The sequence below is a fragment of the Mytilus galloprovincialis genome, chromosome 2 (genome assembly GCF_965363235.1).
Source record: "Mytilus galloprovincialis chromosome 2, xbMytGall1.hap1.1, whole genome shotgun sequence".
Lineage (NCBI taxonomy): Eukaryota > Metazoa > Mollusca > Bivalvia > Mytilida > Mytilidae > Mytilus > Mytilus galloprovincialis.
The window spans coordinates 93,247,406-93,268,219 of NC_134839.1; the positions used below are offsets into that span (position 1 = coordinate 93,247,406).

Below are 20,814 nucleotides of genomic sequence, written 5' to 3' on the forward strand. Positions count from 1 at the left end.
TAGTTATATGCCTTCGGATTTACATTATTTTTCAAAGTTTTAGGCCTCACAACTTCGTGTTTCAGACCTCGAAGGTAAGCCCACCCCTCCAATAAACCCCATTTTGTCCAATTTCAGTTTTCGAAGTTCGTATTTGAGCTCAAATTGAACATTAAAAGTGAGACACATGACAATTAATAATGTAAGATTGAGGAAACATGCATAAACTTCGAATAAAATGGCATAATGTTGACCTCCAAATGTATGGTGTGCATTTGGTGCCAAATAACGGTGTCGTGGGGGCCGTGATATTACGGCCCCCGCATGACAAGGGTTTATAAGTATTCTATAAAGAGTAGCGCGTCCATAGAACATGGACATACACGAATCAACAGAAGAAGAGAGTAAATTCTATTATCTTTCGTTTAGAATGTTGGACAATCCCTATTATTGTTACGTTTCATCAATATCCGTCAAGCTGTTGAGTTGGCTTGCAATTTGCATGGACAAACAGAGAGACAAGGTGATTTATATATATCTACAGCCCTTAACTTAGATAGCGGGAATATACCAAAAACTTGGTTTTCTTTCCATGATGAGAGTTAGCTTAAAAGAGAAAAGGAGAGAAAAAGAAGTTCAGAACTATGTAAACTATAATAAAAAAAAAAACCGATGAGTTAACAATTGGTGTGGAAAAATTCATTTTATTACAATTCGTCATATATTTTGTAATAGTATAAAGGCTTTAAAATAAAAACATACATTTTTCTTGTAATCCATATCTTTAATGATTAAACGTTGCATTCAATTTGATACTAAGCTAGAAGTTGACTTTACTCGGTTCCTTGTTTTATCAGGTGTGTCATTGTTACCATACATCAATGAGCTATGAAACAGTCTAGCTTCCTCTCCATCAGATTCACTTTCCGCCATTCTCATTCCTGTCAAAGTCTTCACTCGTGTGTCCTCTGTTGACACACTAAAAGATGTCAGTGACACATCAAAGTCAACTGTACCACACTGGGTTGACTTTGAATTCCAATCGTCGCCTGCTATTTGTTTTTTATCCTTTTCGCTCCTCCTTTTGTCTTTCTAAAATGAAAATATGATTTGACAAATGATGATAGTGAACAAAACAAACAATGTTCCTTATTTAATTTTAAAATTGGCAAGTTTTTACAGTCACACCTTTTTCGACTTTACTAGTATTTAGATCAGATCATAAACTTTGACACTTTAAATATCTGCAGTTTATAATATCAAATAATTTAATTTTGGATGTAACACGTCTTCTGATTGGCTGACGTCGTTTTATTTATCATATAATATACACAATTTTGTCATGTGACCATGACGTCATCAATGTTTTTTCATGATTTTCGCCGGTTTAAAATGGAATTTAGAATTAAATTATAAGAAATAACTGTAATATGTTGTCATTCTATTCGAAATAACATAAAAATGTGGTGCATATAAAAAAGAAGATGTGTTATGATTGCCAATGAGACAACTGTCCACAATAGACCAAAATGACACAGACATTAAGAACTATAGGTCACCATACGGCCTTCAACAATGAGCAAAGCCCATACCGCATAGTCACACTGTTAAATAACCCGCTACGGTGTTTTTGACCATCTTGATTGGCAGCAGGATAATTGGGCATTTTTTTGTAGTATGTAACCAATGATGAATGTGGCCAATTTTGTATAAATTTGGTCCATGCACTAGTTTCAGTGAAGATATTTGTACAAGAAACGACGACGACGACCGATACCAAGTGATGAGAATTGTTCACTTTGCCCTGTGGTTCAGGTGAGGTGATATAATATATTATACGAGCGTTCGTCAAAGAAAATTTCATCTCAAAATAGGGTTTGAAAGTTTAGAGCGAAATTCCCGCTCAATATACAACTGAACTGAACAGCAACACGACATCATAGGAAGGCGTCACATCAAAATGAATAAAAAAAAAAACGTCATAATTATAAAACTTGAGATCTTGAGGAATGTATGATTAAACAGAACAACGTCTGCGACAAGTCCACACAGAAGTCATGATTCACGTCACATCAAGAGATATCATAATAGCTTTTACAGCACGAGGTTAATAGGGTCCCAACCTACAAATTTTGGTTGTTACAGACATCCGACTGGGATTTGAAAAAAACTATTAATCAAGTTACAAGTTTTTTGTTTGAATAGACCAAAGATCGAACCCAAGATCATCCCAACAGCCGGCAAACACTCTGCCATGAGACTATCGAGGTGGTAAGACACATGAGCACTATAAGTTTAAATCTTAAAGAGCACAAAACATACGAAAATGTTATGAAAAGTTCAATTGAATAAAGTGCAAGCCAAAGAACAATAACATTTCCGGTTCCAAACCTGTAATCTCATTTATAGTGGATCTAACTTATTTTTATCCGGAGAATTTGATGTTGATGGTACACCTTAAGTTTGATAGTCTGTTTAATGCATTCACATCTTTTCTGGAAGATTGTGTTTGTTAATTTTTCGTTTGTTATTTGTGTCGTTGAATTGCTGTCACATTGACATGTTTCCCCATCTTATATTGAATTGGAGAACAAAATGTTAACTTATATTTTAGGAAAAAGTACAAACCTTTTTATCTGATGGATACGAATGAGGTTGTGGTACTGGATTTTTCTGGATGATTACCCTCTGTTGTAATAGTTTTTCCTTTTCTGCTACACTTGTTTTACTGTTACGTCTAAACTTGTCAATAAATGAACTAAAAAAGAAAGAAAAAAAAAATTAGAATTGTTCTTTTGTATTTACAGAATTGTAACTTTTTATCTGATCGTTGAAAATAGAAAATTATGTCTTTCTAATTTTTAATGCTATTTTCTCAAATTTGATGCTAATTTCTCTAATTTGTATGCTCTTTTCACATTTTTCATATTTTTGATCGATGTGAGAAAATATTTCTCCTCACTAGTGAAATATCTGTTCTTGGCAAATTTGATATGAAGATGAATTTTTCTTTAGTTTCTACTGAATTTACTATTGTGACGTCATGAAAAAATGGACCAATCCTTTATGACGTCCCTCATAAAGAACACTGCTTTCTACAAATCATTAAAAAATTAAGCATAATAATCCAACAAAAAAAGATTTCACCAATATAGTATGAAATTCAAAACAGTGTAGCTGTGGCCATTGATTGACCCATCAAAATCATCCATTGACTGGGACAATTTACGTGAACGTTTGTCTGTAACAACCACTGTTCATGACGTACCTACGATAGACATTTAAACTGTGGGGTCAACAAAGGTTTCTTAACGCCTTTAATTATAAAATAATTCGAAAAATTAATCAGGAATAACCTTTGTGTTTTGATTTATATAATTGATATAAATCAAAATATCGTGTTATTTCTGATTAATTTTTCGAATTACTTTATTTAGGTGTTGAGAACCTTTGGTGACCCCATAGTTTAAGTGTCTTTAAAAAGTACATAGTGAGCATTGGTCGTTACATACAAACGTTCACCTAAATTGTCCCAGTCAATGAATGATTTTAATGTGTCAATCAATGGCCACAGCTACACTGTTTTGAATTTCATACTAACTAGTTTTGGTAGTGCGATTGTATCTCTCCACTCTCAACTGTTTACTTTTATTATTTAAAAAGCTCGGCAAGCCTCCTGCTTTTTAAATATTAAAATTTAAATGTCTCGAGTGGAAAAATATCGTAATGCACTTGTTGCAGTTGTGTAATCTATATTTCTCATTTCTATATCGATACGAGAAAAACATTTCTTAACACTAGAGAAAACTTTGTTTGGTCGATATTCAACTAAGACGTCAAATATTTTTGATTTCTTCAGAATTTCCTATCGTGATGTCACTGATGAAAAAAGGTTATCATATCTGATCATATCTATGATCTCGAATATGAAGAACACAACTTTCTGTAGATCTTTGAAAAATAGAGTAAAATATTTGTTTAGATATCGTCTAAAAATCATTATATAGAGAAACAGATTCCAACCCGAACCGAACGGAACCTGTATTGATGTAGAAGAGAACTTTCATGGATTTGTTCTTGATTTTTGTCATTCATATTAACTGAATATTTATGTACTACTGTGGATTCATTTATTTTCGTGGGTATCAATTTTCGTGGATAGAGAAAAAAAGACGTTTCGTGGTATACGTAAATTCGTGGATCGCTGATTACAACAACAAAAATTAGATACGTAATTCGTGGATTTCTTTTTGATTTAGGAGATCATATAACATCCTTGGTTCGATCAATAATAAAACAAAACAAAAAAGAAGGAATTCATTGAAAAAGTTTTGAATTGTCAAAATCCTCGCTTAATTGGTCATTCTAGGTTAAAGTGTTCATTGATAACTTCGATTACAATAATGGGCAGAGACAACTAATTATTTGTTTGTTTTACAATTTTTAAATTCTTGTCTGAATTCTATAAGGCATTCAAAACTTTATGATTGAAAGCTAATTTCCCTAATCACGATATAATAAACAGTGATATAAGTATAAGGTGTGAAAATAAATGTTCCTGTCATAAACAATATTACCTACGGGCAATATCCCCGTACTTAATCCTATTGATTTTTAATCACAGGTAAACCAAACTATGACACGGTAATTAACAACTTGCAGTTATTTTCCATGAACAGTTTTAATCAATTTTAAAAAGTAAATTATCACTGATATTCGATATATTTATTATAGATTTAATCAAAATACTTGTATCTTCTTTCAATCAAAATCACGTGTTATGTTACAATGTTTATCGCTAGTCAACACTATACTAGAACTGCATTCGCTAGTCAACACTATACTAGAACTGCATAACATAACCGGAAATAAACATCCAACTCCATACACATTTTTCGGGATTATTCTTCGTTGAGTTCTTAAATTCGTGGTTCGCTGTGACCCACGAAACCCACGAAAATTGGTATACCACGAATAAAAATGAATCCACAGTATTTTAAATTACTTACTCACAACAGGTGTCCCGCTTGTCTCGTGACATTCCCCCATCGTCAAGGCTGCCTTTATCATACGGGGATTTTGGAGAGGAATCTTTATTTAGCTGTAATCATAAAAAATGTATAATAGTTACTCACTGCAAATATGCATTTTGTATTCTATGATAATAATTTTACTATGAAACGGTTTTTAATTGTACTTCCGATTGAAACGGAGAATTCTATAAATTGTAATGCTACAGAGGGTTACATTTCATTAGGTACATTAGAGACTATTACTTGGTTAGGCCAATTTATACGACATCAAAACAGAAAAAAAGTAAAATAATTGACAGAACTTTTTTTTGAGGGCTCAAGCTTAACTCTTTAATGAGGGGGGGGGGGGGGGGGCAAGGGGGGTCCCAATAACAGCAAAACAGCAAATTGATTTGGCTTATAACAGATAACAAGGAATTTAAATGGACAAAAACAGATAACAGTAAATGAAATATTAAAATAAGTCGAGTCCTTGACAAATCCAGTATTTCTTATTACGGATATAATCCTTTGTAATGAATTCCATTTTCTATGAACATGGTTTTTAGAATTATGTATCTAGATATGTATTTGGTATATTCTTGTCCGTCTGTCGTCAACATGTCGGACATTAACTCAAACACTCTTTAAACAATTTACATAAAACTTTGGTAAATTGTTTATATCTATTGACGTGAGCTCCCTATCGTTTTTTATAAATTTTAGATTTTAAGTTTCTGAGTAATGGGGTTTTATTCAATAAAAATGGTGTTTTTTTCTTTCAGTTTTCTGATAATATCTCAAAAATTCTTTCATAAAATTGCAAGGAATGTTGGTGAATTGTTTATATCTATTGACATGAGCTCCCTTTCAATTTTTATAAATTTTAGATTTTACGTTTCCGAGTTAAGGGGTTTTATTAATTAAAAAGGGGGGGTTTTCTAGTTTTCAGACATTTTAACACAAAAACGTTTTCAGCAGTTCTCATGAAACTTTTCTGAATTGTTTATATCTATTGTTGTAAGCAACCTTTCGATTTTTATTTTTTTTTCGATTTTATGTTATTCAGTTAAGGGGTTGATTCATTAAAAAAGATGGTATTTTCCAGTTTTCAGACAATAACTCAAAAATGTTTTCAGCAGTTCTCATGAAACTTTGGTGTATTGTTTATATACATGATATATATTGACTGATTTTTATAAATATCTGATATGACATTGAGAAGTTATTGAATATTTCAAAAAGGTGACGGACGTATCATGCGCTCATGGCGTAACTATTTATTTGTTATAGTATACTTTTTTCAGCATTTTTTTTTGTACAATTATAGAAACTCACACATGCTTGTAATTTAAATAGTGAGTAATAAAATTGAGAATGAAAATGAGGAATATGTCAAAGAGACAAAAAAGATATCTAGTAAAAATTCAAGGGCAGTTATGGTATCAAAGTAGGTTCAATTGACATACACTGTAAATATACCAGACGCCTGACGCGTCCGGACGCGTTCAAAATGTGTACACCGAATGTTCAATATTTTAACGTCATATGTTCATGCTTAGAGACGTGTTCAAAGTTTTAACGTTTGTGTTAAAAATATTAACATGTGTGTTCAAACACAGTGTACATCGCTGTTCAAATTCTGTTCTAAAAAAGAAGATAGTTGTTTGTCCGATTTTCTATCCTTCTAATTGGCAAATTTACAAAGAAATTCATTAAAAAATATGAATGTATGCGCAGGATGATCTTGTGTGAATTTTTGACTAATAATTTAGTAATTGTGAATTATTTAACTTCCAAGCTGGCATATATGTTTAGTTTATGAACTTATTTTTATTATCATTACTAGTTTTACTTATTAGTGACATAATTATGCATATCAATGAGGCCTGTTATGATAATATCGTAAAAAAATATGTCGATGTTTATCTTATTTCATGATCCGTTCAGTTTATAACATTACATGTTCAGTGTTCAAATCGCTCGAAATTTTGAACACCTCGCGTTAAAAAAAATATACCAGGGTACCAAATACCGGATACAGATATCGGCTAGTGATTTAGGCGGTAAAACGAAGAATGGATACACATAAGGAAGAGAACTGGAGAAAGGACTTCTATCCCACATGAACACGAAAGAAGTGAGTATCAAGTTAGGATAATCTCAATAGGTAGTTCGATGGCTTCCTTGTTATTTTCTCATGTCAGATATATATTTGTCAAATATTCATAACTGTTATATCCACATTTTCAATATTCAACATAAAAGACGAATTAAAGAACAGATTTAACGTATACTAAATAACTGTCAGCTTTGTTCTGATGATTTCCTAAACTGCGAAATAACCAGTCTGTGAGCGTCTGTCTGTTATACAGAATAAATGATGATTTTTGACATCCGCGTATATTAGCTGAACACTAAGTGTTATGAACACCACACATGCAATTGATGAACACTAAGTGTTAAGAACTCTAACATCCAGCGTTCAAAATTGAAACACAAAGGCATTAAAAACTCTAACACCACACATTCAATTGATGAACACTAAGTGTTAAGAACTCTAACATCCAGCGTTCAGAAATGAAACAAAAAGGCATTAAAAACTGAACACCACATATTCAATTGATGAACACATTTGGAACACCATTTTTGACTTAAAAAATGCATTTGTTTGTTTTTTTTTATTTGCAGGAATCGTTAGATTGAAATGTTTGAATTAGAAACCGGTAGCCAATAATCCCACGAAGGTAATTTCTGCATGCTATAAAGTGTTGGAAAAAAAGAACGATTTCAAAAAGGTATGACAATATATGTATATTAATAGCTTATGTAGGTGTATCATTTCTATATCTGTATACCGTAGGTCAAGAAATCGACTTATGTAATTTATAATGTCAAAACTTGCATTTTAATGCCATTGAATATCAATTTGTACTCTAGTATATATCGAAATTAAAGAATAACAACTATTGCATAATTTGATGCTTTATGAAAAATTCTCTCCTATTAATTTTCAATTTTATTTTGCAGGATATATAGTCTCATAGACATTACTTGTTGTGGAGGATTTTGACATTGGAAGTTGATAACAACACATAGAATGCACCCAGTTGATAGCTTTAAGTGAAGATGAACTGAAAAGTTGAGCGTACATTGTGTGTGATCGTACAAGAACTGTTGGAATTTGCAAACTTTTAAACTTTCATTGTGCAAATATCTATATTATAAACTATCTACTCATCACATTGCCATGCTTTTTTGGTTAGGATACACATGATGTAGCAACTATATCTTGTCATGTAGGGGAAAATCATTATTTGTGATATATGTAAGTCGGTTTAAAAACATTATGTATGCGATTTCACTGACTGTTACTTGTGATATCATAAGGTGTTCTTGTGCACTTTTCTTACATATATGCGCATTTGATTATATGTATAGATTATTACATGGCATTTTTCATATCAGACCCTTTATCGGCCCAAGGTTATGATATCAGCCCAAGAGCCACAGGCTCGAGGGCTAATATCATGAACGAGGGCCGATAAAGGGTCTGATATGAAAAATGACATGTAATTATCTTTTTATCATATACTTCAGCAGAAGAAATACAGACAAGAACTATTGAAATTTAATTTTGTTTGTCTTTGCATTTTCAGATAATATTTACAGACAACCAAAAAAAAATCTTAACTTTAATTGTTTTTATTGCATGCTATTACAAGCATTTATTTCTCTTTTCACAACAATTATCATGTTCTTCATTAATATTGTCAACTCATTTATGTCTTTCAAAACAAGTTTAACTTAATTCATTTTTGCTCCTCAACCATTTTAGGAAAAGTCTTATCACTTGCCGTTTTCCGCGTTCTGTTGTCGTTTTCAAACAAATTTCCGGAAATGCACGAAGTTGCATGTGATAAACGTCACGGAAATTAACGGAAAGGCATGTGATAACATACCGGAAGCAGTCAATAAAGGTACCTTTATCAGCCCGCTATTGAAATTCCAAGGAATCTTGTCAATAAACCAAGTAATCCTTTCATAGCCTTTTGATATTTTCAAATGTTATTGAACTGTAAAATTTTAGTAATATTTTATACAAGTATATGATAAAAAGAATTACTTGTTAAAATATGTTTTGTTGTTGTATTTTGCCTGATTCAATATAGTTTTATAACAGTTTAATTAAGTTTAGTATGGAAAATGATGTACGCTTAACAATAAAACATGTTCCACATTTGAACACAATCAATTTGAACACCTATGTCAACTGTTCTGAATGTAAACGTCTGGTGTTCTGAATCTTAACATTTTGGTTTTTAAACATGTTCTGTGTGTTCAAAAAGTGTTACATGGCTGTTGAACGCGTCGACGTATTAAGATATTGAACATTCGGACACGTAAAATCGTTGAACACTAATGTTAAGGTCTTTAACATCAAGTGTTCAAAAATGAAACACAAAGGCATTAAAAACTGAACACCACACATTCAATTGATGAACACTAGTGTAAACATTTGGAACACCATTACACGTTCAAAAAGTGTTACAAAAAAGCGTTCAAGCAGTGTTCTATTTATTAACACTTAGATTTACAGTGTAGTTCTTGTGTTTGTTGCTACTAAAAAATGACCTAAAAGAGTTTTAATATATATATTCGCATTCTGACTTTTTTAAATGCCCATTTAATGAGGTGTGTGATTTTTTCTGAATTAGACTAATAGGCAAAGTTATATATAGGGTAGAAAAATCAAAAGCCCCAATTATAAGCATGCAATTTATCAAGTACCTCGAACCAATTTTGACACTCCAAAAGTAATTTATTCCACTATTTTCATAGGCCTTATTTGAACAATTTTTTATCAGGTTTTTGATTGTACCAAGTCTACTAATAAGTAGAATACATAGTTTAGTAGTGGAACGATGGCTTGAAGACGAAATAAATCTTTATTTGTAATGAGTTATGTGCAGCTTCGACCTTGGACCCAGTACATGGTGGGAACTTACATTGTACAATGTATTTGGTTCTGCTATGAAAAGAGCTGAGTCTATGTACCATATAATATAAAAGGTTAACTGGTTGCAAGGACCTAGTCCTTAATTGAGATCCTTGTCAGATATTCCTGGCCATATGTTTTCCTTTTTGTCATAATAAGAATTGTTCTAATTTTATATGTTCGTTCGTGGCTGTCAAAAAAATGCTAACATTCCAATTTTCGATAACAGTTAACAGCAAATACATTATCACAATAACAGATAACAAAAAAACTAAAAGCCCAATAACAGCTTACAAAGAATAAGACAATAACAGCTAACAGCAAATATATTTTCAGAATAACAGATAACAAAGAATTAAAATGCCCCATAACAGCATAACAGCTAAACCCCTTGCCCCCTCTTTAATTGATATTGTTAATACCTAAGATTTATAATAAATCTGATATACTATATGTCATGCAAAAGTATGAAATTAATACTTTACCCTGATTACAAAAAATATGCAAATAATGAAGACAATGGCACCGCCAGCAACTCCAAACCACATTATCATTTCTTCTTCATTGGTCAGTGTTATACCAGTATCCTACAGACATTGATAATTTAATATACAAGATTCTTATAAAGTACTGGTCAAGTGAAATATTATATATCAAGTTACACAGACATGAAGCAAAAAAAAAAGAACTTTAGTGATTATAAAAATGAATCGATAATATTGAATTGGAGCACGTTATTGTGTTATCCGTTAAAAAGTTTAAATGTTATAAGATCTTATAAATATGCTTACTTTCTTTGCTGGTTTTTTCTTTTCATCAAGGAGTTTTGTCAAACCATCTACAAAGCAAACAGCGAGTTGTAATGATTTTATTTAGATGGAATGGTTATTTCATTACAGTTTATCTTGACTCTTTGGATGAGAGTACTCGATGATTGAAAATACAGAAATACATATTTCCCATGGTGTTTGGTAAACCATGGAAGTATTATATATAATATAATACTTCCATGGGTAAACCGAAACACCTAAAGTATTTGGTGATCCGATCGGGACTAACTGTGTCACTTTTTATTACTATAACACAGTGTATGGCTAAAATTCATTAAACACTTAGTTTTTTTTTTAATCTTTACATATCGCAGCTATTGATGACCACTTTTACTTACATAACGGTATAAACATAACAGAAGTTATATACGGAAATAACATATAATTTTTAAAGAAGATTAAAAGGACTGTTTATAGGAAAAGTAAATATAAATTCAAATATTTCAATATTTTTGTAATATTGTTTTTTATTACATTTTCTACATTAATTTCATAAAAAAAGCCATTTGCCAATGTAATAAAAAGAATAACTAATCGCCGTATTTGAATATAAAAAATAAGACAACTTGTGACCGAACGCCGCTATGGATTAAACTCGTGCTGCGCACTCGTTTAATCCATGCGTCGTTCGGTCACGCGTAGTCCTATTTTTGATATTCAAATATACTATAATTAATTTCATTTTACTATTTGTATCATCCGTACCTATATATATTTATTCTCATACAGCCATGCATAACATCAGTACAGAGATAACAACAATAACTATATACAATATATACATATATACAAAATAAGGAGAGGGGTTACAAAAGACACTAACCAGGAGGACAAACAAAAGTTTAAAAGGGACACTAGCTACGAGATATATAAAAAATCAAAAATATGATATTTTTTGTTCAATCATTAATGAAAATGAAATGGTGAAATAATAATTCGCTTTTATTAAAGAGGGCACGCGGGTCTAAATAATTTTTTCTTAATATAGGATTTCGCTATATTTTTTTTATAAATGAACATTATCTTATACTTTTAAATAGAAAAATTAAATAAAAAAATGGGACAATCTGACTTCGAAAGAAACATACATTTATGTAAAAGTACTTTTTTCTGTTGAACTAATAGGAGAAAAAGAGGTAATATCGAAATAAAAAAAGAACTAAATTACAGAAATCTCTAAAATAATAATAATAATAAAAAATATAGGTCACCGATGATTTAAAAAAGATGTTTCAATTTTAATGCCAAAAATGGCACCAAAGGGAGATAATTTGGAGCTCTTTTAATGATGCATACATTTTAAAAGTCATCTGGGCCAAAACGAATTGATTTATTTGAATGATTTTTGTAGCATATGATAAATTAACAACTAATAAAGTAATAAATGCAATTTGTAATGAAAAAAAAAATGTTTCTTTTTTTTCTGAAATTTGTATACCCTCGTGTCCCATGTGACGTCGAACAAAACTTCATATTCCCCTCTGAGCTTCATATTCCCCTCTATACGTCGGGATTGCCTTGTGCGACTTTACCAGCAGTTAATGTTTTAAAACATTTCGATCGTTTTTTCAAAGATAGTATATAGTAATTTCGTTTTTACAAAATATTTCAGATCTAAATACAAACAGAAAAGAATAAATAATTAACTTTCAATCGGTACTGATTATCATTGTTTATGTTGACGTGTTTAGTTAAAAAAAAAAACGAATAGGAAAGCAATTATGTAAATTAATATCTTATGTTCATAAGTTCAACAAAAGTATAGGCAGTGGAATAAAACATTCATTTCCCTTGGCTTAGGGAGATATGAAGATTTGTTCACCCTCGAAAAGTCATATTTCCCTCGGGCGATACCCTCGTGAAATATGATTTTTCTTGGGTGAACAAATCTTCATATCACCCTCAGGCACGGAAATAAAAGTATAATAGTACCCATTTGCATCTATTTTGACAGGTTTGTTTTATCTTCATTTGTTTAAAAATCAGGTAAGTGTTTCTAAACGGTATTTTTCTTGTAGATGTATCCGTATTTACCATAACTATTAGTTCATACTGTGGATTCATTTATTTTCGTGGGTATCAATTTTCGTGGATAGAGAAAAAAAGACGTTTCGTGGTATACGTAAATTCGTGGATCGCTGATTACAACAACAAAAATTAGATACGTAATTCGTGGATTTCTTTTTGATTTAGGAGATCATATAACATCCTTGGTTCGATCAATAATAAAACAAAACAAAAAAGAAGGAATTCATTGAAAAAGTTTTGAATTGTCAAAATCCTCGCTTAATTGGTCATTCTAGGTTAAAGTGTTCATTGATAACTTCGATTACAATAATGGGCAGAGACAACTAATTATTTGTTTGTTTTACAATTTTTAAATTCTTGTCTGAATTCTATAAGGCATTCAAAACTTTATGATTGAAAGCTAATTTCCCTAATCACGATATAATAAACAGTGATATAAGTATAAGGTGTGAAAATAAATGTTCCTGTCATAAACAATATTACCTACGGGCAATATCCCCGTACTTAATCCTATTGATTTTTAATCACAGGTAAACCAAACTATGACACGGTAATTAACAACTTGCAGTTATTTTCCATGAACAGTTTTAATCAATTTTAAAAAGTAAATTATCACTGATATTCGATATATTTATTATAGATTTAATCAAAATACTTGTATCTTCTTTCAATCAAAATCACGTGTTATGTTACAATGTTTATCGCTAGTCAACACTATACTAGAACTGCATTCGCTAGTCAACACTATACTAGAACTGCATAACATAACCGGAAATAAACATCCAACTCCATACACATTTTTCGGGATTATTCTTCGTTGAGTTCTTAAATTCGTGGTTCGCTGTGACCCACGAAACCCACGAAAATTGGTATACCACGAATAAAAATGAATCCACAGTAATCTATTTTGAATCCTCAGTGATTCACTCATGCTATACGAATATAGTTTTTATTATAAAGAAAACGTACCATTTTTGGAAAATAATCCATCTTTAGTGTCTTTCAGTCTTCCTACTACAATGATAAGTAACTAAGTAAAACACAGTAATTCTATAGCGAGAGATAGATATAGTGCCGTATGTAGTCTTAGATTGCTCTGACGTTGTGTGGCCATTTACGGACTTGTTGGAGCCCTGAGAGGTCAAAGCGCAGTCAAATAAAAATATGGATATTACCGACTTAACAATCATATGACATGCATCATTCGTGTTCTTATTCATTTAACTCCAGACCACGAATGTGTATCTTTTACACACGTATTTTAACCCCTGCGTCGACAGCTATTATGTTTTCTATGAATATAATACATAACCTTTATTCATTTTGGCGTCATTTTGTTTTCAAATGTTTAGCTGATAATGACATTATTTTTGTAAAATGCTTTCTACTGCATTTCTATTTGTTACGCCACATAAAAAGAACACATTTTTTTTATGACAGATCATTTGAAAAGATAAAGAAAGTGACTGCGGATCGGCTAAATATCATACAAATTAAGATTGCAATACTATTTTTCAAACATTTGGAAATGTAATTTTGTACACATTACACAATTTCTAGACTATTTTATAGTGTGTCTTTCTATGTTGTGATGTTATACTACTGTTTCAAATAAGGGAGAAGGTTTGGTTCCATTAAAACGTTTAATCCCGCTGCAATTGTTTGAAACTGTCCTAGATCAGGAATCTTATGTTCAGTGGTTGTTGTCTGTTTATGTGGTTCATAAGTGTTTCTCGTTTCTATGGATTAGGAATTATAACCTGGTCTTGTCTTTTATCGCAAAAAGTCAGTTGTGTGCATCTAAAGGTTTTTGTTATCAGTAAAACAGTAAATAATGTTGTGTAGCAAATCAAATACTATAGACACAAATGTGTTCTTTAAGGATGTACTTAGGTGAGGTTTTGGAATAAGTGTCAAATGTTAGGACTCCTTGGTGTTTTCCATACGATACAAGGTAAAAAAATTTGCCCCATAACACCTTTTTATCTTTTAACATAAGACATAGCTCAGAAAAGGTCATTTGACAAAATTTAAGCAGATTCTTGATCATACAACTTAACAGTTAAATACCTTAACCAAAAACTTAAGCTGACACGCGACTGACAAACAGACGGACAGGACAGGTGCACTGACCAGAAAATATAATGCCCCTTCTACACCATAGGCGAAATATAACACGAGCTTAAGTTACGAATGCGACATGGAAGAACAGGAAAACCTGTAAACGGTAATTAATTGATTGATTTATTCTACAAAACATTAACTTGCCACATAGTTGATCATTGAACGCTTGACATTCTCTTCCCAATGTTGACAACCTAACACTCATTTGGTTTGTTTTGTTGTAAGGTGTGTAGTCAACCATCATAGCAAAAACACTTTTATCCACTCTTCCGTGCCTAAAAACTGCATGCCACATGCAATAACATTGGATGGTTTTATCAACCGTAGTTAATCTAAAAAAAAATTATATATATGTTAAGGTATGTAGTATGGAAAACGAAGAATTCTTAAGTACACAACTCTTTGCTTTTCTTTTATTGATTATCTATATGACGCCCGTCAAGCAAAAACTACCCTTATAGCAATATTATATATCTAGGGATGTGTCTTAACCAAACCGATAATTCATGTATTTTGTAGAGTGTCGGACTTCTTTTTACAGCGGATGACCGTGAGGGAATTCCGGTGTATTGCTATCGCCTAGATTTCCATTACGTAACTTTCGTTTTGGGTTGTTAACCGATCTATAAACATGAAGAATACGCATACATCATCGACGGCAAAATAGCATTCCTTATCGCTTGTTATAAATTCATTTCTTCAATGAATACTCTTTCAATACTTTTTAAGGTTTATGTACCCTTCTGTAGCCATTTTTGTACGAATTTTTCAAACCTCAATTGTATCAAAACTAAAGATATAATAAATATAAGAGATAGGCCATTTAGTACATGTTCCAAGGGGAACTTGATGCAAAGCATTATTTTTTACTGTTTCATTGCATTTGATAGAAAAAGAGGACTTTGTGGCAAATAAATCAAGATTTTTATAGAAAATCCACAGCCTTTAATACAGAGATTTTTGTTATAAAATTTGAAACATAAATTACTCACTTGATTTTCTATGATGTGCTAGTGTTTATTTTTTACAAAAAGTTCTAAGTAACCTGTAAATTCCAAAACACCTCGTGTTGAGTCACTAAAGTCGAGCGCACCCTAAAAGGTGTACTTGATTTTGGCCATATTTATACTTGTCTTAACCAATAACTACATTTATAAACTTGTTTTAAGGAAATCAATGCTAGCACTGCATGCAATAATCCTATATCTATCAGTTATCAAATTGCCAAATATGAAAGTACAAGGATAAAGGCTGTGGATTTTCTATAAAAATCTTGATTTATTTTCCACAAAGTCCTCTTTTTCTATTAAATGCAATGGAACAGTAAAAAATAATGCTTTGCATCAAGTTTCCCCTTGGAATATGTACAAAATGGCCTATCTCTATTATTCATTATATCTGTAGTTTTGATACAATTGAAGTTTGAAAAGTTCGTACAAAAATGGCTACAGAAGGGTACATAAACCTTAAGGCAGCAACCATTTGATTTTCTGGGGGGGGGGGGGCTATGGTTTTTTTTGGAAAAAAAAGTTTGTTTCCAGTTTTTGGAGAAAAAAATAATTTGTCTTTGATTCTGAGAAAAAAAAATTGTTTGTTTCACCCTCAGCTGCCACTATATGTAATGCTAAAATTGAAAGAAAAAAATTGTTTTCGACTTGTCGTGAAAAAAATAGATTGTTTTTCGCCGCAGGCGAAAAAAAAAGTTTGTACAGAAAAAAAAACCATAGCCCCCCCCCAGAAAATCAAATGGTTGCTGCCTAAGGATGTAAGTTAGATGAGGTTTTGTAATTTGTGTCAAATGTTCGGGCTCCTTGGTGTTTTTCCATACGATACAAGGTAAAATATTTTGACCCATAACACCTATTTATCTTTTAATATAAGACTAAATAGCTCACAAAAGGTCAATTGACAAACTTTTAGCAGATTCTTGATTTTCTTTCCTTTGATTTGAGACTCAAATAATGTCAATGCAAATATAAGGTAAATGTCCGAGTCAGCCTTTTCCCGCCATATTTTATAAATCAAATATCTCGAAAAGGAGCTCCATGACCTATCAATATTTTAAGCTTATTTTGATCCTTAACTAATACTCTTCCAGCATATAGTATCGTTTTGTTATATGTATATATACACATAAGTAAAAAATCACCAATATCTTTGCACACGCATACGGAGGAATATCTCAAGAACGTTTGCAATCTCAAGGGACGATAACTTTGCATAGGAGATTAAACATTTTTTTGCGGGACAATACGAATGCCTTCTCATATCCAATCTATTAGAAAAATCAAATTATTACAGAAGAGTGTTCACCATGCACTTGCACTGCACTATTATTGATATAGTATAGAATAGAATGATATACAAATGCATGAAAATTATATATACATGTAACTGTAATATACAAATATTAATATTAATATAAAATATACATTTGTAACAATAAACCAGAGTATACTGATGTGTATCACTACACTATAATAATCATTTCGGTGAGAACTTGTCTCAGAAAAAAAATCTGTACATTAACCTCACTTTCAGGTATAGCGATGTGATTTTTCCCCCTGAGATAAGTGCTTATTACAAGAACTGGCGGTCATCCGATGTTCAGCACTTCAGTACTTTGATTATACATATACTGTAGATGCAGGTACTTCATATTCTAATTAATTTCAATAAATTTAACACATAAAAATCATCTAATATATGAAATAAAGAAATCACAATGATTTGTTCTTTTTTTTCCCACTTGATTATGATAATACTAGTTTTATTGCGGTGCTTTGTTTTTGCTCCAATTGGCATTTCACTTGCGCCAAAAGAATTTTTCATTTGCGCCACAAACCATATTTCATTTGCGCCAATAATACAGGTAAATTATGGAAAAAATAGCTTTATTCGGAAGAAACTTTTAATAATAACTTATAATATTAACACATATCCCTCCGAAATCAGTCATTGTAACCTGTTAACCATATACACTGATAATTCTAATAATAGACTTTTCACAATAATGTTAAAATACAGTTCTGTTATATATATATATATACAACTCGTCTAAACATCAACCCAACAATGTTAGATCTGTAAATATATATATTAAAAAAATTCTTACACTTTTAAAACTTGTAAGCAACGGGTAGGGTGTACTCGTGTGCAGTGGAGTTTAGCAAATGCGTTATATTGATTACGCTTCTCGAAATGAAATAGAAAAAGCATTCAAATAATGGAAATGCAAAGTACATTATCTTGGTTTGGGAATTTCAGCTGTATATTTTTTTTTTAAATAAAGCTACCATTTTAAATAATATATGGACTTTTTTTTTTTTTTTTTTTTATTATTTATGATCCATAAAAATGTATGGTGATATATATCTGTCCCTCTGACAAGTCGACTGATGTATTTGACAAGTCGACTTTTATATCTGACAAGTCTACTTGTCACTGATTTAATGCCTCGTTCACACGTTGCTTAAAATCTGACAAAAAATGACCCCAGAATATTTTTTTTGCTATATGTTGTATATAAAAATATTTTGGGGTCATTTTTGGTTAGATTTTAAGCAACTTGGTACCAATAGAAGCAGAATTGTCACAGGTGTATTTGTTTATTTGGTTACATATTTTTTTTTTGGGGGGGGGGGTAATTTTCATTATTTTCTGTTAAAAAATTCGCTAAATATTCAAACAAATTAAATTATAAATTTTATTGCATGTGTTCACATCAAGAGAAAACAAAAAACACCTAAAGACAAAATCATGACCAAATAAACAAACGAAGACCTCACCACGACCGTGATACGACCTTACTACGATCTACACGATCGTACTACGATCATCAAAATTTGCATTTTTTTCACAGATCGTAGTGCGATCGTGGCCTAGTGGGACTGCGGTATTAGACAATTATACGTCTTTTAATGCCTTGTTGATAAAAATCCAACCATAAATGCCTTTAAAATATTTTTTTGAAAAACTTTTAATGCCTTGTTCATAAAAATCCAACCATAAATGCCTTTAAAATATTTTTTTGAAAAAAGGTGTTTTTATATGAAATTAATATATAGCAAAAAAATGTAGGTGACGAATACTTTTGGCCAGGTACTGGCTGTTCACGCTACCACTTGAAGAGAGTTAATCTTAAGACTACTGTGATACGATCAATATAAAACTCACTTTTTTATCGTTTTCTCAACCAATGACTTCTTGCAATGAAGGTGAGCTATCAATGGATCACAAAGTGATTTCAGAAAATTCGGTAACTGACAGGTCAATTGACAATTGTCACTGTTTACGGCGTTTACTTGTCCATCAACTACTGCAGTATTTTCAGCATGTGTCCTTTCTGCCAACCCAACCAGCACCAATAACAGCACAATTATCAAATTCATCATCCACATGGTATGGAACCTTTCATAAACATGTCTTTTTTCTCTAAAAATAACCCGTTAAAAATTAGTTTTTTTTCATTTACGAACTACACTCAGAAATGGGGATGTCAATATATCGGTTTATGTGTCATTTACCAAGTTGCTGAGATTGTGCAACGTAAATTTACGAGGAAGGAAGTAACAGGAGTCAAAGTTGACCACTGGGCAAATACAGAGGAATACAGATCGGAAGTTTCTACAACGTGAGATGTTTCTATCATATCTTTTTCTTTTTATACATCCCTTGATACAATTGAAATGTGAATCATAAAATAATTACAACATGATTATTCAATTTTCTCATGTCGCTATAATATGTATTATTATTTTAAGACAAAATAGTATTGAATATATCCACCTATTCAAACGTACGGTAAACATATGTACAGATAAAACGGTAAACAGATGTAAACTCATTGGAGCACGCTAATAAAACGAAGCATAAAGATATAAAATATCAGTGAAAATGTTATTCATTTTCGTTATGAATACAGTCCAATTTCGAGTAAAGAACAATTAAGTTTTTCTCAAGTGTAAGGTACGTATATCATGATAATAATTTCGACACTTGTTCCGTTTTTTACCTTACCTCATAGATAGTGTACATTCCTGTTTACTTGCACTTCTAAACGTTTACTCCACATTGACGTCATAATAATAGACGTAAAATTACGGGAAAATTCAACACGTCATTTAGCAATATTTAAGGGGGTTGACAAATCGTTCATTCAAGGACGTTATTATGTACATTGATAATTTTTAACACTCTGCTTTACTTTTATTAGAAGGAGGCATGGGCCGTCAATTTTAATAGCATAATTTAACCAGGTAACTCAAATAATCAATCTGTTGTACGTTTAATTACAAATGTTGTTTTACCCTTCTAACCTACAAAAACTTATTTACTGTTTCAACTTCATTATTATATAACTATACTACGGAGCCCCGCTGGGGAATGCAAAGAAAAAAATATATTGTGCACACAACTTAAATAAATTGTGCACACAAAATAATATAATGTGCGCACAAAATAATATATTGTGCGCACAATTTAAATATATTGTGCGCACAACTTAAACATATTATGCGCACAAATTAAATATATTGTGCACACAAAATAATATACATGTAGTGTGCGTTAAGTTCTTTGATCTTAGACATGATACGGGGCTACAATGTCTCCTTATTAAAGTGACAGAATGGAGAAATGCATAAGGTTTTCTTTTGAAATGGGGCTAGATTACATGGAAATACTCTAGCAAAAAATCATCACTGCATTTTTATCAATTCCTGACACGAATACTGAAGAAGTAACGTTTATTTCGTCTGAAACTTGGGTTACCAACAGATGCGTTGGAAGCCTCCACTTTATATCAGAGTTTATTGGAACGGTTTGAAACAGACTTAATGGC

The 20,814-nt window shown here is 31.5% G+C and overlaps 1 protein-coding gene across 1 annotated transcript; it reads right to left on the minus strand.

The window, feature by feature from the left end:
- Nucleotides 1–667: 667 nt before the first annotated feature.
- LOC143064904 (uncharacterized) lies at nucleotides 668–20,109 on the minus strand. Its single transcript, XM_076238112.1, has 9 exons — nucleotides 19,992–20,109; nucleotides 19,149–19,406; nucleotides 15,117–15,304; nucleotides 13,818–13,862; nucleotides 10,782–10,828; nucleotides 10,476–10,577; nucleotides 4,989–5,080; nucleotides 2,608–2,737; nucleotides 668–1,071 (listed from the first exon to the last, which is right to left on the minus strand). Exons 1-9 carry the CDS (start codon nucleotides 19,994–19,996, stop codon nucleotides 784–786), a joined length of 1,155 nt encoding a protein of 384 aa, XP_076094227.1. The 5' UTR covers nucleotides 19,997–20,109; the 3' UTR covers nucleotides 668–783.
- Between the last annotated feature and the right edge of the window lie 705 nt (nucleotides 20,110–20,814).

Coding starts and splice junctions, on each gene's coding strand:
- LOC143064904 (XM_076238112.1), bottom strand. Junction 10,578..10,781: donor AGAAAAAACCAGCAAAGAAA/GTAAGCATATTT, acceptor CAATGTCTGTAG/GATACTGGTATAACACTGAC. Junction 1,072..2,607: donor CGTATCCATCAGATAAAAAG/GTTTGTACTTTT, acceptor TTTTCATTTTAG/AAAGACAAAAGGAGGAGCGA.